The sequence below is a fragment of the Vanessa tameamea genome, chromosome 11 (genome assembly GCF_037043105.1).
Source record: "Vanessa tameamea isolate UH-Manoa-2023 chromosome 11, ilVanTame1 primary haplotype, whole genome shotgun sequence".
NCBI classification, from domain to species: domain Eukaryota; kingdom Metazoa; phylum Arthropoda; class Insecta; order Lepidoptera; family Nymphalidae; genus Vanessa; species Vanessa tameamea.
Genome location: NC_087319.1, coordinates 9,223,073 through 9,240,964, shown reverse-complemented (window position 1 = coordinate 9,240,964; position 17,892 = coordinate 9,223,073). Strand labels below are relative to the sequence as shown.

General features: G+C 30.7%; 2 protein-coding genes across 2 annotated transcripts; one reads left to right on the top strand and one right to left on the bottom strand.

Annotated features, from left to right (window-relative positions):
* Positions 1–258: 258 nt before the first annotated feature.
* LOC113402485 (cyclin-dependent kinase 8) lies at positions 259–6,268 on the top strand. The gene is made up of 8 exons (XM_026642753.2): positions 259–694; positions 874–1,125; positions 1,575–1,764; positions 2,483–2,696; positions 3,091–3,259; positions 3,569–3,685; positions 4,838–4,910; positions 4,987–6,268. Exons 1-8 carry the CDS (start codon positions 446–448, stop codon positions 5,115–5,117), a joined length of 1,395 nt encoding a protein of 464 aa, XP_026498538.1. The 5' UTR covers positions 259–445; the 3' UTR covers positions 5,118–6,268.
* LOC113402486 (mucin-2-like) lies at positions 6,245–16,616 on the bottom strand. Its single transcript, XM_026642754.2, has 3 exons — positions 16,453–16,616; positions 8,495–9,517; positions 6,245–6,955 (listed from the first exon to the last, which is right to left on the bottom strand). The coding sequence occupies exons 1-3, from the start codon at positions 16,484–16,486 to the stop codon at positions 6,792–6,794; spliced, it is 1,221 nt and encodes a 406-aa protein (XP_026498539.2). The 5' UTR covers positions 16,487–16,616; the 3' UTR covers positions 6,245–6,791.
* Between the last annotated feature and the right edge of the window lie 1,276 nt (positions 16,617–17,892).

The following is a 17,892-nucleotide window of genomic DNA, read 5'->3' as shown; positions in this document are numbered from 1 at the left end:
TTTTATGACATCATTAATTGAAAGAAATATAACATAAATATAACAATGAAAGATTTTATTAGATTTTTTAAAACTTAAGCAACGTATCATTTAGTAATACGAACAGTGTACCAAGTGTTGGAGTAATCATTGGTTGACAGGTTGAGGCGGCAGGCTAGGCTCAAGCCTAGTTTTGAAGTTTGACGTTTCTTCAGACTCCAACTCCTGTCGGCAACTCGACAGTCTCTAAAGTTTAAGAGCCAAGACTTCAAGTACAAAGATATAAGATTCAAAAAGAAAGAGTTGGGATTTTAGGAGATAATTTTAATTAGTCTACTATTACCCTAATGACTTGTCATCCTTAATGCAGTGCAACTAAAAATGATTTTATGATTTTCTTTAAAATCACTTAATAATATCTAGCACAAAAATAAATATTCTAAGTATTTTGCTTTACAAATAAAAAATGGGTGATAACTTTCAAAACAATAAAACAATGGCTCCGGTAATGATGGATTACGAGTTTAAAATAAAAACACAAAATGAACGATCGAAAGTGGAAGATTTGTTTGACTACGAAGGGTGTAAGGTTGGACGAGGCACTTACGGCCATGTATATAAAGCCAGAAGGAAAGACGGTTCTGATACTAAAGATTACGCGTTAAAGCAGATAGAAGGAACAGGACTTTCAATGTCGGCTTGTAGGGAAATTGCGGTATATAGGTTCTGTTATATTTATTAATTTTAAGTAAAAACTATTTTTGATATAACGGCTAACATACTCATATTAAATTGTTAATACATTCAATAATATATATATATATATATATATAAATGTACAGTAGATCAAAATCAAATTCAATTAAAATGTCTCATAAATATTTATATTTACAGCTTCTCCGTGAATTGAAACATCCAAATGTAATTAATCTTATAAGAGTATTCCTTTCCCACACTGATCGTAAGGTTTGGTTATTATTTGATTATGCTGAGCATGACCTGTGGCATATAATAAAGTTCCATAGAGCAGCCAAAGCTAATAAAAAATCTGTAATGGTTCCTAAAGGGATGGTAAAAAGTTTGTTATATCAAATATTAGATGGAATACATTATTTACATTCAAACTGGGTTTTACATAGAGATTTGGTAAGTAATCTTATTTATATTTATTATTTTAAATTACAGTGCTGTAAAAAAATTTAAGTACAAGAACAATGTAATAATTGAAAAAACTAAAACACATTAGTATGTTTGCCAATTTTCATGTTCATTTTTTATTTTATCTTAGAAACATGTCACAACACAAACAAATAAACACATGTACACTGTGTCTTATTTTGTTCTTTTTCTATACAAATTCATCTTTACATTGCCATACAAATGAGAATTTGCCCATCCTAAATAAAATATTTTATAAAGTATAGAAAACATAAATATATAGTTAATATAAAAAAGTAATTAATTATTATTGTAATTACACAAAATGATGTTAAATGACTAATCAATGTCTTAGTAATGTAGTTTGATTTTATTTATAATGTAATCAGTTTTAAAATAGAAATATTTACAATCAAGAATAAAATATCAATTTCCAGAAACCAGCCAACATACTTGTAATGGGCGAAGGGCCGGAAAGAGGTAGAGTGAAGATTGCTGATATGGGTTTTGCAAGGCTGTTCAATGCCCCATTGAAACCTTTAGCTGATTTGGATCCAGTAGTAGTCACATTTTGGTATAGAGCTCCGGAATTGTTATTAGGAGCAAGACATTACACAAAAGCTATTGGTATTCATTTTTATCATTCAATATATTAATTATTATATACTATATTCCAAAATCAATAAATAGAGACCTTAGGTTTACATATTCCATATGATTTGCTAGAATATACACTATGAACAGTTCTTAATGAATATATATTTATTTATAATACAATTCTGTTCCACTTAACTACTTATATTTACTTTTATTTTACTTTCAAGGTTCCAATAACAAATATTCCAATAGCAGATATTCAAAGTGTCATTTCTTCCTCAATTCTAAATGTTCCACAGATCATTTATATCTCAACCAAATATGACATGTTAATTGAACAAAAAAGTTGTTTTCAACATTTATGCCTGCCATTGGATTCAACTTAACATATGAAATTATCCCTATTATAAGGCTAAGCACAAAATGAGGTTGATTAAGTACATATCATAATGATTTTCCATTAAATAATGACATTTTTATAGGTTTTTAATGGATATTATTATTTACTTTTTTATGAAGTTCTATTTCATAATTATGCATATGAATTAAGTATTGTGTTTAATTCTATGACTAAAGTTATTATATACACTTTGGTAGCAGTGATAAGGGAACTAATAGATAGCTTAAAGCTAAGCTCCTTATTTTTTGCTATTATGTGTTCATTTTGAGTGTTATTTAAGCTTTTCTATCCCTTGTTCCTAGTACATTTTTAACATATACAAATAACATAATACATTAATTATTGTAGATATTTGGGCAATTGGGTGTATATTTGCTGAATTATTAACATCTGAACCAATATTCCATTGTCGTCAAGAGGATATAAAAACCAGTAATCCTTATCATCACGATCAGCTTGACAGAATTTTCAATGTAATGGGTTTCCCTCAAGAGAAAGATTGGGAGGATATAAGAAAAATGCCTGAGCATGCAACACTGGTAAAGGATTTCAAAAGATCTAAGTAAGTTAGTAAATTTAAAAAATTCAATGTCATGTCAAAAAACACGAAATAATGGTGTTACTAATCTTCTTTATATTCTTCCTAGTAAAGTGAGAGTGTTAGCACCACCAATTCCTATACTTTGGGCTGTTATTGCTTTGAACTCTCTATACTTATAATACAAAAATTTACATCTTCAATATTATTATAACCTATAATTTTTTAAATGCAGTTTTACGCTAAAATTTAAGTTTATCCAATATGTTTTTATTACTAATGTATTTTAAGCTATATTCATTTAACACACATATTCAAACTAAGTATATTTTACATAATATAATATTAATTTCTTAATTGTGTGAAAATGAATATATTACCAACTTTACCATTAACAAACTTTATATATGGGTTACAGTTATCAAAATTGTTCATTAAGTAAATACATGGATCGACACAAAATAAAGCCAGACAGTAAAGCATTCAGTCTTTTGCAAAGACTCCTACTTATGGATCCTAATAGAAGAATAACTTCGGAACAAGCAATGCAAGATCCTTACTTTTCTGAAGATCCTTTACCAACACAGGTATAATTGTTTAGTAAAAGTAATCACTATGAAGTAATGGTCTCCTTTCATGATGAGGAAAAGTTTTGCTTTTAAATTGTGCTTTATTAGATCTTGCAGAATTGTATATGACATTTGTAGTTTTCCCCACAATGTTTTTTCTTAACTGTTGAGCACAAAATAAATTATATGAATATAAATAAAGAGCATGAATGTTTATTAGTGCATAAACAAGCAAAAATAAACAAATACCTTCTTTACTTCAAAATGTAATTATAATCATTGATCATGACAATTTTAAAATAACATTTTTTTTTTTTTTAATTTTAGGATGTTTTTGCTGGCTGTCCTATACCATACCCAAAGCGAGAGTTCTTGACTGACGATGACCAAGAAGACAAGGGAGAGTCGAAAGCACGACAGAATCAACAACAACAACAGCCTAATGTGAGAAACAAACAATGTTATTTTATTTTTTCAATGGAGTGTATTATGCATATTATTTTAAAACATTTCAGAATTTTATGTAACTAATCTACTGACACTAAAAAATGATATTAATTTTAAATCATAAATCTGTAGGTGACTAACTTGCCGATGTGGTTCTTTATGCAACAATTTAAATAAAAAAGTCACAGCTTTAGATCTGAGAAACAGACAAAGATTAAGGTCTATAATAAACAACGTATTTTAAGATAAGATAAGATTAAGATATATGAGAATTATAAAAAAATCAGCTCAGACAAGAGTAGGGATCGGTGGCTAGAAGAGGCATGAAGGCACAAAAGAGTCGCTCTTAAGGCGCGACAATTGATGTGTATCACTTTAATATATTTCAAAAACAAATAAACAAAACTTATTCTATTAATAATAATTATTATATTATTAATAGAATAAGAAAAATATGTCTTCAGTTACTCATTATCAATTCTTGATCTAAATTTCCGCCCTCTCAAGGTTTTAAATTCAAAAAAACAATTAGTTAATATAATTAATTCAAGGAAAAAGTGCAGTATTCACATATTGACTACAGATAGTATCAACTAATAAACTAGTTTTATATAACGAGTTGCATTGTAACGGCTGTTCAAATATAGATTGCTTAACTTTGTCCCAAAAGTCAAATATTAATTTTATAATCGAATCTTTATAAATTTTATAATATATTAAACAAGCATTAAATAGAATAAGAACGTTAACGCTGGTATAGTGATGAAATATAAAGTGTCAATAAATTATATATAACTGTGCTTAGTAAAATAGCCCACGAAAACAACGTCACATCTACTTATCGGCGGTGAAATAGGGATGTAATTAATGTATAATATTTCTTACAGAGTTAATAAACATTTACCACCAGGTGGCCGAGGTGCATGTCCCCCTACCAATTTCATAAAAAAATGCACAACAGAATTAACGTTGCTATATATACTGTATAACAGTTTATAGAATTTTAGTCCAATTCCAATTTAATTTTGGAAGTCTGTTATAATTAAATAATTTAAATATGTGTGTTAAAAATCTCTTCTAAGACATATTGTGCTCAGTTTGTTATGCTATTTTGTATTTTTAATAAAATAATAATAATATTATTTTCAGACCCAACAGAACCAAGTTCAAGCGAACAATCATGACCATGCAGCTAATAACGCTAAAAGAATGAGGATGTCAGGTAGGTAGTCTTATTGAGTAATACATATTGAGATAAAAAAGGATTGAATAAATACTCATTGGTTTATTTCTCAAAGGTCAAAACCAAGGAAATACTGGAGGTGGTGGAGGACAACAGGAGTTCCATCAACAACAACAAATGATGTTTGGTGGGCAACAACAAGGCGGTGGTTCGCAACAACAGAACAATTTTCAACAAAGATTTTAATTTTTTCGGTTGATTTTTTTCTCTCAGTGATAGTTCAAAGTTAGCTAAAATTTTTCATTTCATTTTAAATGCTGTATGTTAAAAAATTCACCTTTTACGTTTACAATGGAATTATCCAAGAAAGACAAGGTAACCCAATACAATAAGTCGGTCTTAATCGAAGATTTCATAGTACATTTTTGGTTCAAATCAGGAAGACATCATACAAACTCTACTGAGTTTTCACTCGAGCTAATGAAAATTTGCCACAGAGTGAAGTAGCGTGGTCTAAAAAGTTCCCAAACTTTTTGAGAAGCGAGGAGGCTTTTGCCTAGCAGTGGCAAATTGACGCCCGTTTACTTCAAAATATCATTGTTAATTTTTAATCTAAAGATACGTACGATATTATACACGAATTTTGAACAGTATTATTTTATTTTATAAAGACAGAAAAATAAATTTGTAAGCTTCATATAATGTTTGTAGTTTATGATTGTGATGTTCTCCTGACCGATTTCATCCACAATGGCCAATCTCAAAAGGGAGACTAAACTGTGAGTGATATCATGATGCTCAATACAAATGTGCGCCAACACAAGTATATTCTTCATTCCCTCCTAACTAGATGGATCGGGAATTCGCCACGGCCGGAAATAGTTCAGAAGCAGGACCAATTGCTTACCGTGCATTCCAAGGCACGGAAGACAAATTCCAAACTCTTAGCTTCTACTGAGAATTTCTCACCAGAATGACACAATAATCTTTTAAAAGATCGTGATCTACTGCCTTATAAAATAACCACATTTTCGTTTTCCTTTTTACCGCCCGGGTAACTGGGTTAAGGGGGGGTTTCTTATTCACTAAAACCACTGCGATGGCCGGCTTCGGCACGGATCAGAGACGCTGTTGAATTGAGACGATATAACACATACGCGGTCCCCTCCCCGGATAAACTAGCCGCAAGTTCAACTAGTCAGACAAAGATGTTAATAACATGCCATGGCCTTAATGATCATTGAAAACGGTGAAATATTTTTTTAATATATGGAAATCTCATTAATGCTTGAATCAGACTGAAATGTGTTATGTAAGATTTGTAAATACTATGTTTACATATAGGCTACATATAGAAGAAAAAAAACAATCAATAAACAATATTTTTTTAATTTGAATAGTTTTTCATTTTCTCTGTCACACGTTAATTAAAAAGTTATCATAGAAAATATAACTTAATATTAATAAAACCAATAACTTACTATATGGACGGATAGTTTAAGTACTTTTAAGTTGTAACATATTGATGTTAGTAATACTATAGAATTCTTAACAAATAATTAAAATTCATAAATTGATTGATCAGTCAAAAGTAGCACGAACGCTTATAAGCATAATATTATAATAAAAAAATAATTTGTGCAGAATAAACTTCAATTTTTCTTCTTGATTCTTTATAAAGTACAGTTAACACAAACATTTATAAAATGAGAATATAACATAGTATATTGTTTTATATTTAACCCATTCAATGCAATAACATCATTCACGTTCCAAGTACGCTGTGTTTTAAACGCAGACGCTAATAAGCGTCAGCCGGATTGAATGGGTTAACGTATACATGCTGTCTATAAACACGACTAGTTTATGTGTGATGTTTGACTAATCTCAGTAATTACTTAAGATATAATGTGTCTTATTTTAACGCGTTAAAGGCGAAAATTCCATAATAGTTTCTGGAGCATTATGTTGTATTGTGTATTGGGCTTTGTTTAACTCTTCTCTGTTTAATTTGTTCTTGTCCACGGGTCGTATACGGGTACGCAACCTCCCACATCGGCCTTCAGTCACTTTTTCGTAGACTTCTGAAATATTTATAATAGATATATTAATTTTATAAGCAGTCAGAGAGAGCAGACTAGAACCACCTCAGGTCAGGTGGCCATGCGATGGATACCTATAAGAATATATATTAAGATTTTTTTTGTTGGTGGTAAGCCAACAGCAACATCCCCAAAGAAGATTGATAATTTTGACATAAAATTAGGCGATCAGTAGCAAGACTGGCAAAACATATAATGTAGAGTCAATAAATCCTATAAGAACTACTTAGTAAGTATCGTCTGGTGTCAAAATACGCGTTTTATATGAACCGAGATATGGCGACCTTGGCCACATGACCGAGATTGTAGGTTCACACCCAGGAAAAAACCATTAAGTGTTCATGAGTTTAATTCTTACTTATCATCTTGGCAGTGCGGGAAAACATCGTGGGGAAAAGTTAATGCTTAGGATGAAAATCAGTTACATATGTATTCATCGAACCGCATTGAAGTGGTTTGATGGAATAAAGTTAAAAACTTTCTCATCGAGAGGCGATTGATAACTTTCCTAAGCAGTGGTTCATCCGCAGGCTGTTACTACTTCTACCGAAAATCGACTAATTTTTTTTCGTACGTGGGTACCTATCAAAAATTATATTAAAATATTATAAAAAGGACACCTTTCGATGCTGACGTACGTAGATTACATTAAACAAGTACAAGTATACTCCATTTCCTTCAATCTCATTTTGTCTTCTCTACCTAACATGAAATTGGCGAAATAATCTGTGCCCTATCGGCACAACTAAAAGTCATTAAACTAAGAATTTAATTGATTATACTCCATTTCCACCATTGTCTATATTATTGTTTTAATTCCTTACTAATAAATGGGTTAAATTTTTTATGTAATGCTTAACTGAAAAAAAAACTACTGAACCAATATTTATAAAATTTATACCAGAAGATGCAGCGCGTTTCGGAGAAGGTTTTAGTAATTAATAATATTATGTAAGTCGTAGTTTCACACGCTTTAAATTTAGACTCGATGTGATCAGCGTGAATTCGTTGCTCTTTTATATATATACATACACAACAGTCCATGTATATATGTATATATATACATGTACTTATTTTCTTTAAATTGTTCATTAAATCAATTAGTTAATATAAATAATTCAAGGAGAAAGTGCACTATTCACATATTGACTTCAGATAGTATCAACTAATAAACTAGTTTTATAATATAACAAGTTGCATTTTAACCTAATTGTACCAACAACGGGTTATTGCAGTTTAATAAAGTAGATAAATAATTACGTACCATGACTGACATCTACTATTTTTTTTTTTTAAGAAATAATGTATTTCATTTACAGGGAAGTTTTGTCTATGCTTTTCTATTATTTCAATTACAAGAAGTTAATTTTATGTGCCTGCTAGGAATTACTTCTACTACCTAAATTTTAGACGATGACACCAAAAATAAATGTTGGTATTTTTTTTTATTGACGACTTCTTCATTAAGCTTAAAATGTTGTCTGTCTGTATTCTTCTTCATATTTAATGTAATATACTTACGGTCCTTCCTAAATGAGTTATGACACGCCATGTGACACAGCGACGCAAAGCCCTTCAGCCTATCTGGATTAATTGGAAACACTCCAATAGGGCTGCTACAAATCGGCTCCTTTTTGCCATCACACGATCTTAAGCATATTTCATAATCGTTTGACTTTTTGTTTGATTTTCTTCGTCTTGTCGTAGTTGGTTTTTTCGTTGTTGTTGTTGGATTAATGCGAATATTTGTTAAAGAGCCCTTGGGCGCTTTTAAGCGAACTGTCAAAAAAGGATTACCGCTTCCGGTTCCTGGCCGTACGGTCTGAGGAGTTATAGTCGAACTTCCAACAACTGTGTTGGACACTGTTGTTGTGTTGCAACCAGTATTAATTATTGGGAAATTTGGATAAACAATGTTTCTTATATCCCATCTTCCGGGAACGAAACTTGGTGATACCACAGTAGGCACTAAAGGAATCGTTTGTTGCGGTAGATTTCTTGGCAAAATTGTTGTTTCTTGCATGTTTGTTGTTTGAGTTGAAGTTTGTGGTGGCACAGTTGTTGACCGAGTTCGCATTGATGTGGTAGGAGTTTCTGTTGTGGTAGATTGAGTTACAGTCGACGTAGGTGGAGAAGTGTTGATTGGTTGAGGAAATAATTGACTGGTTTGTTGTCTTGGATCAAAAATCAACAAAAAGCTGGAGAGTTCATTTTTTGGGTCAGTGACTGCTTGAGTAATTATTTGTGGTGGTTGAGGACCTGGTACTCCCACAATTTGAAACGGTATTCTTTGCGCCTGGTCTTGTTGCGTTGAACTGTCACTGTTACTAAATGTGGTCGTTGCAGGAGTAGTACTTGTCGTGGTTGTAACAGGTGGCGTGATTCGAGTGTTTGTCTGTGTTGATATCGTCGGAATTTTCGGTGAAAAATTTAAATCAGTCGTAAATATCTCAGTAATAGGTTTTGGTGTGTAGCTTGGGTCGTTTATAAGATTTGCAGCGTACCACTCTGTATTTGATATTTCTGCTCGACATAGTTGTAACACTGAAAATAAAAAAAACAGCTTAAAATATTTAAATTTTACTTGTGAAGTGGTTAATTTTGTATATTATGCCAAGCCAATTCATATTTAACTCGAATGAAATGTTGACGTTTTGTATGAACTTAGTTCGGCTTTCTTAGCAATCCCTGGATAATGCGCGCAAATAAATTCCTCAGTACTTCTTTCGTTCTATCATTAATTTTATCGTCCAGCATAACTAACTAGAAGTGTTAGTCCTTAAAAAATGGTTTATACATGAAACAGTAGGGCGTGCTTGATTTCTCTTATTTGCCCATCACATCTTGCAGCGGAACTTAAACAGGTTTGCAAGGTCCGCTTTTTGCAATCGGTCTCCCTAAGGTCAAGTCCCTCGGCCGGTGACAGGAATATTCTGGGCTTTCATTGATAAATCCAAATAATTATTTCATGAACAAAATCATAATAATTTGGCACGGTTTTTGCGTTTATGATACAATATATTATTTATCATGTTAAGTACACGTTTTATTCATTAAATAAAAATGGTATGACAAATACCTAATCCTTTTTTTTTATACAACATATTATGTTAACAATAGGTACTATCTAATAGTAGGGTCTAATTTATAACCGTGAATAATAACATTAAATAAATAAAAATACCATATATTATATAAAGACAAATATATACAAGGTTTTTGTTTAATTTTCTACATGAAACGCGAACTGACTTTTTTTAAATAGGTAGTAATTGTGTTGCTGCCTGTATGCTATTGTGCCTTTATTCCAATTTAAATTTACAATAAAAAAAAAGTTGGAACAGATATTAAAAATTTGTTATGTTATTAAATGTTTAAATAAGTAAAGTCTATCCCTTAAATCACAAGGGAAATGTAGATCAATGACTCGAATCTTTTTAAGTCATTTTATGTTATGAACTGGTTTTCGCCTGCGGTTTCACTCGAGTTTCAGGGATTGGAAAAAAAAAAATCTTTATCCTTACTTGGATTTTAAGCTTGCACGCACTAAATTTTATGAAATTCAGTTCAGTGGTATAGCTGTTAAAGAGCAACAGAAAGACAGACCTAGACATTTATTTATATCATATTAGCATAGATTAATATAGATTACGACAACTACTCAGCAATGAATTGCTGTCATGACCGATTTCGGTTACGGTGGCCAATCTTAACGACTAGACAACTTCGTAGGAAATTTTATTGTACATTTAGTGTGTGTGGGTGTGTGTATGAGTGTGTTTGCGTGTGTGTGCATAACATCAGTGCACTCTATTATTTTACTCTGATGGAACGACTACCTGACGCGATCGGAGGGAGTACAAGCGCGGGACAAACGGCTTGACGTGCTTTTCGAGATACGGAACTATAAACAGTGCAGACTTGATAAACCTCGAGTTGTTACTGGGAATATTACTAAATATTAACACGAAGGTTTATTTTTTATATAAGTACGATACTCAATCAGTCGATACACTATACAATTTTATAGACAGCGAATTGATTTAATCATTTCTAGAGAGAATCGGTGTTTGTGATTATATGAACAATTAATAATTTACCTTCAGAAAATGAATATAAAAGAAAAAATAAAGACAATAGAGTCTATTTTAGAGAGACTATTTTTATAATGAAGAAAATGTTTACGATATAAGTATTTTACATAAATATTTTTATGCACCAACCTAAACTATTTCTCAGTAAGAACAAAACTATAAAATAAAGTACCGTGCGAGAAATAATGAATAAATAATAATGAACTATAAAAACTATTACTCGACACTCTATATGGAATAGTAAATATTTTATCAAAACGTAAAATTGATAAAACATACCTAAAGTTAAATGTGATAGAGTTTATTTTAAAACGTTCACGTTGAGTGACTGTGAATGGTTAGTGCGTTAATCAAAATGCAAGAATGTCAACTATTTGTTTAGCAAGATAATACATGTTCAATGATCACATGTTGTATTGTTTTTTAACTTCATTATTTTCTAGTAAATATACGCATTGATTCTTTGTGGCTGCTATAATATAATTTAATGTTTTACGCTACATTATTTTTAATTTATTTTAAACAGGTGAGCGAATTGTACGGTAACCGTAAGTGCTTTGGGCGTATACATTAGTCTTGTAAGTTCTTACGCCGTAAATCTTTACTAAGACGTTAAGCATTTTGTGTCCGTAATTATCTTGGTTGGCTTATTGACTCATTGCTAGCTTCTAGCTACTAGCTTACCTATAATGACACAGAGCCTAGTCTTGCACAAATTCATAAATCAATATCGGATATGTCATAGGATAACCAAAAAAATAAGTAATAAAACACTGATATTTTAGTTGTTCCAACAGCTGGTTCCTAATTAGGGGATTTCACGTCAAAACAATGTTATGTAACTAACAAGCAAATAATTGCATTCACATTAACATATTTAATTGGTTTATCGCTTTTGTTAATAGTTTGTTGCATTTTCTACAAATACCGACCTGTGTAAAATCCGTGCCTATGTAAATTGTTGTAGTTAACGGATTTTCACATAACGGAGAAACAAAGTATGCAATTTTTTTTTCAATGTCGATGTGTAATTAAGCAATTACATTATATTGTAATAATGTGTAGGTATTAGATATTTTTGTTATCATTTTGGTTCATACAATTAGTTACAATCAAACTAAAAGCGATCATTTTCGATTGTTTGATTGGTAAAATTTTGCTTAATAATGTATCCTAACTCGAATAGATGAAAAATAAGAAGTACAATCCTGTAAATTAATATAAGTAATAAATTGAATTCTAATTAACTATTGCACAATATTTAAATATTAGTGGGTATCGATGACATTCTGTAACACTACAAAATTTACTCGCACAACAATTTTGCGATAAAAATTTAAAAACATCAGCGTGTTTAAATGAAGAGAAAAGATAAGACCATTTATAATTATAAATACCAAAAATAATAAACCAAGTCCCAGAAGACCCGCGTTCCAAAAAAAAATTATCTATTGTCGGACTTAAATTCAAAAAGATATATCTATTGTAATCCATTATTTTAATATAATTCAATCAAAATCAAAATAATTTTATTCAAGTATCCCATACTAGTCCATTCGCCAACAATTTTAAGACATTATTAATTAGATCTACATATAACACCAGCCTTCGGATCGTTATCGATCACCAAACATAATAGTTGAAATAGATTTTTAAAAATAAAACAATGTTTATTAGACACTTTTTATCAATTTGGGTATTCACCATTAGTCAAAGATAAGTTAAAAATATCATTAATATACTCGTATATAATAGATATGGCGGTTGGTCAGTCTTAGTATACGCCTACTAAGAATGATTGCGGGTGTTAAACCTGGTCTGCTAGGCTTATTTATACCAATAGAAAGCAAACAGTTATGAAGATCTTTCAAATTAACTTTAATGCAGAAAAGAGATAGGGTGTCGTAGAATACTAATAATGGGGTAATAGTAAGAGATTAACAATTACTTATTCGTAAAATTTAATTTAAACGAAATTAAATGGAATGAAACCTATTTCATCATCAATTTAGTTTAAATTACGGATGTCGTGTTGAATTTGAATGTAGATATATAACGACATAACTATTCTATTGTGTATTTTTGTATTTATATGTATGTATATTCCTTTAATAAATTTGTGCAATTTAAATGTGTTAAGAAGTAGAGGAATGTCTCTTTATTGGCGGACGTTGTTAACTACACCACCGTTTTACACTACAGCAGTTATTATCGTTCACATTTTGTTAATGATACAATATGATGCTTAAAGAAATTATTATTATAACTATGGTGGTGATGTCCTCCTGACCGATTACGGCTTCCAGTCGACCTTCTAACTGCATAGAATATAGTATAGCGCACAAGTGTGCATAAATACAAATGCATCCTCTATTTTTTAACACTCATAAACCGATGGGACGGCAAATCACGAGCGCAGACTTCAGCCAACGGCTTCAAGTGCTTTCCGAGGCACGGGAATATAAAACTACCAAATTTTAGGGTGTCCACTAAAACTTGCCCAGGTGCACGCTCGCGTGTTTGACGAATATTTTATGGAGCACTAAATTCCGCGGGCGCTTGTGCGGGGTTTCACACGCGCGTTGGTTGGCTTGTTCCTCCAAATCTGTTCAGTCCCGCCGCGAAATTGGGTCCCAGGCCCGAGTCGAGAGCGTGAGTTTTATTCCTCAGACTTAGGGTAGGCCGTACTCTAAGTCTAGAACCGAGAATTTGTGGCCAGAATAACTTTTTAGGTATTGGCCTGATCTCGGGCTCCAGCCTCTTAAGCTAGCCTCTAAACAATCGAATTACTACAATATTTTTTTATAGTGTTATTGATGAATGAAAATACTGATACAAATTTGTTGACTTCTGCGAGTTTAACATGAATACTAAGAATACAACAACAAAATCTGTTTACATCACAAACTAGTCCTGTGAGTATTGTAATTTGATCGATGATAATAGTTACAGTTTGGCGATACTGCGATATTTATCCATTTTAATTACGACGTAACAACATTTAACAGTTTCACTATACATTTGTTTCAAAATTTGTCGGTATTTTGTAATGATTTTCAGATGATTATTAATAAATGATTGAATTAAACTTTTACATTATTCTTGATTCCAGTCCAAGCTTGTTTTCATCAAATATATTTTATTGTACTATACTCAATTCCAACTATAACAGGAAATTACTAATAAACAAAAACAAGCAAATTGACGCAATATAATTGGTCGAGAGCTTGATAAATTTATGATATTCACTATGGATTTGCGAAAAAATGGCGTTTGGAATTTGGGAAGTAAAATGAAAGTGGAAATAAGTGGTTAGGTAGTGCACAATATAGCTGAGTTATTAGCAAATCGAATGATGTATTTTTCCTACTTCGATTGGAATAGGCTATACTTAAATTTTGGTAGTCTTCTCCCAAGTTTTTAAATTTCAAACCACTGGTTTCTTTTATTTTGATCTTTAAATTAATGTTGATGAAAATGAAGTTAAATGTGCTTCTAGAGCTTTCTTAATTAGAAAAATTGAAATACGTAATTTGATTTTAAGAAATAAAATACAATCTTCATTCGACCCTCATCAATGACTAATGCATTTTCTATTTAATTGTAGGTTAATTCGTAACAGAACTGGGCTATATAAATCAAGTTGATTACAAACGATTCAAATAGTATTTTTTGTAGAAGAATTTACTTATTTATGTTACGACATGTCGGAAAACGTAAAAACAAGTTAATGCAACGCCTTTATTGAAAACCTTTACTGATTGCGCACGCAAATTAGTACAATATTTTGACAGTGATTTATTGACTTTATTTTTGAATCGTTCTTTTAACAGTTTTTTTTTTAATTATTTGGTATTTAATTATTGTAACGAATTATTGAGTACACATACAGATAGCTTATAATTATTTTACGTCACCTAAACGAAATAACTACCTCAGGATTTTTGTTGAGGTAGCTGCAAACAAGTGAAGGCCTCAACATACGTGATCGAAAAATCATTGTTTCCTAATAAATACTTAGTACAAACCTATATGTAAATGATTATCTTTTTTATGATTGAAATAATTGTTAGAGTTACATTTATATTTTACTAGCGACCTGCCCAGGCTTCGAACGGGCACGCACGCATGCTGATACTAAATAGGTATGTATATTACAGTACCTATGTTTTCCAGTCATTAGATAATACAAATCGCTATGTCCCTGCTTAAATCTGTAATATCTTCGAAAATATTCATTTAAATTACATGCTGTAAAGAGCTATATTGATACTAAATTCACAATGTATTTAGGGTACTTAATTGGATATTGTGGGTTATCCCTAAGAGATAGACATATACCATTGCGGACTTTTTTATAGACCTTTTTAGTACAATACTGTAGTACATTATTTTGATCTATCTTGTAGGGTTCGCCAGCGTTTGCATTGTAAGCGCAAAAAGATGTGTTTAGTTACGACATCACATTAGAAACCTTTATAATTATCAGTGTTACTCTACAATATTGCACATGTATCATATATATAAACCTTCCTTGAATTACTCTTTTTATTAAAAAACTGCATCAAAATCGGTTATGTAATTTTAAAGACCAAAACATACACATGGACAGACAGACCGCGGTAAGCAACTTTGTTTTATACTATGCAATGATGAAGTTTCTTGTATTTTGTAATTCAAATGAAACATAAATAAATATTTTTGTACTTCTTTCTAGGTTTCTTACAAGATAATTATATAAAAAAAATCCAAACTTATTGTCCTATTAATGTTTTAAGAGAATCAAATTTAATGAAAATGATTATACAGTATTCGTTACGATCAATATGTATGATTTTTTATAAAAATGACCATTGAATATAATGTCACCTCACCTTACTTTAAAGCTTATAAATTAAATATTGTAATCTTAAATCTCGTATAAAAATCCCAAATAATGAAACAAGTAAATACTAAAATGTAAACTAATATGTTTAACGCAGTCACGCTATAAGACGTAAACTAGTTTTATAGGAGCAAAACAGTAAACAATTTCACTTGAATATTAAACACGCGCAAAAGGTTGTAATTATTGATAGGTTACAAATATCGAGACGTCCTTTGTAGAACCGTGGACACTGAACTAACCTACAAATAACTTTAACGCCATTCAACAACAAACTTGTCAATCTGTTCCCAATCCCTTTACCCATGGCATGTACCTATATTGAATAGGTGAAAGTTACACAAACGTTCCATAGGACACATACCGGGTTTCAATGGTCGTGTTATTCGGTTCAATGAATAATGTTGGAACGGTATTTTGTGTCACTATTGGTAATGTTCCATTATAGTCTCTATTATAAGTGAAATAAGATACGTGATTATAAGGAGAAACAGACTCACGTGTTAAAACGACGAGTGCAAATGCGTCCTCCATACCGGCTGGTCACAGACAGTCTGCGCTGGAACCATACTAAGTTAACCAGACGACCAGTGTAGTAAAACGAGTAGCAGTTTTCAAATATGTTCTCGGCTCGTTTAACTTCGTACTGACTAATGTGATTCATTACTGTGTTATTATTATAATGGATATTATTGAACTTTAATCTTTTAACGAAGTCGATGATTTACTAAATTAGAGCAAATGAAAAAGTAAATTTATTATTATTATTTGAACAAATCTTAACAAATTAACATTTTCGATTTGGATAGTTTTATAACAGAAATGTAATATTATACTTTGTTTCTTTGAAACAAAATACAATAGTTAGGGCACAGAATAATATTTATGGATATTGTATAACTATCATAAACTGGTGCCTGGTAAAGACAAGCAGGCACAATAAAATAATACAAAATACAAATTAAAGATACGGACAACATTTCTGTGAAGACATAAATGAATATTGTAAGGCATAAGTACTTGATTATTGAAAACTTTCGTAAATTTTAATATAATATTAGTGTTCTATGTATTATTATACTGAGTTAAGATTTGTTTGTTAGTATTTTTCGGTTTTTCGGATTAATTTAAAAATATAGTAACAAAAATTTAACAAAAAGAAAATTGTCTTGTGTTTGTAAGAAATGATAAAAGCAAAACTCTAAAACTTCCCACAGCTGGGCTGCTGTAATGCTATCAAATGCGAGTTAGTGAATAAATGGAATTCTATCAGACACATGCAGCTTCCATTAAATTAAAGTGCTAAATAAAATACAATTTAAATCCTATAATTAAATTAACACATAATACTTAACACATAAATAATAAAGTCTAATATTTTTAATTTAAAATAATATATAAGAATTGATTAATTATATAATTAGTGAGGCTTAAGCAATAAATCAGCCGAAATGGGATACCTCATCTCAATCCCTAAGTGTTGTACAACCAGTCCGCCAACCTATTTCAAATAAAAATACACACGTGGCAGAAGTTTATTAGCTATATTTTTTCTTTACCCACTAGCACTAGGTCATTTTGAATTGGCTTTTTAGGGGCATTTATGGTATTCATCAACTATCAACGAAGCCACCAGGCGTGTATTGGTAACCTTAAACAAGCGTTTATTTATTTATTTATTTGTTTAATTTACGAGTCTCCAACAAAAGATACACACTAAATACATATTCTTAAAATTAAACAATATAAGGGTTACAAGTTGTATGCTCCTTCAATTATAGAGACCACAGCATACTTAGTGCATAAGGTTAAGTAAAAAAAATAATTAAAAACAATTAAGATAAAAAGTGTAAAAATTATACATAGCAGTAAAAATCAAATATAAATTAGTAACTTAAAATTAAGAATAAGTTTATTAATAAAACATTTTTTTTGTGTTA

Bases quoted from the DNA above. Each gene is read 5' to 3' on its own strand.
- LOC113402485 (XM_026642753.2), top strand. From the start codon at position 446: ATGGGTGATAACTTTCAAAACAATAAAACAATGGCTCCGGTAATGATG. The intron at 2,697-3,090 runs GTAAGTTAGTAA...TATGGGTTACAG, and splicing joins AAGGATTTCAAAAGATCTAA to TTATCAAAATTGTTCATTAA. The intron at 3,686-4,837 runs GTGAGAAACAAA...TATTATTTTCAG, and splicing joins AACAACAACAACAGCCTAAT to ACCCAACAGAACCAAGTTCA.
- LOC113402486 (XM_026642754.2), bottom strand. From the start codon at position 16,486: ATGGAGGACGCATTTGCACTCGTCGTTTTAACAC. The intron at 9,518-16,452 runs GTGAGTCTGTTT...TTTTATTTTCAG, and splicing joins TGCACTCGTCGTTTTAACAC to TGTTACAACTATGTCGAGCA. The intron at 6,956-8,494 runs GTAAGTATATTA...TAAATATTTCAG, and splicing joins TAACTCATTTAGGAAGGACC to AAGTCTACGAAAAAGTGACT.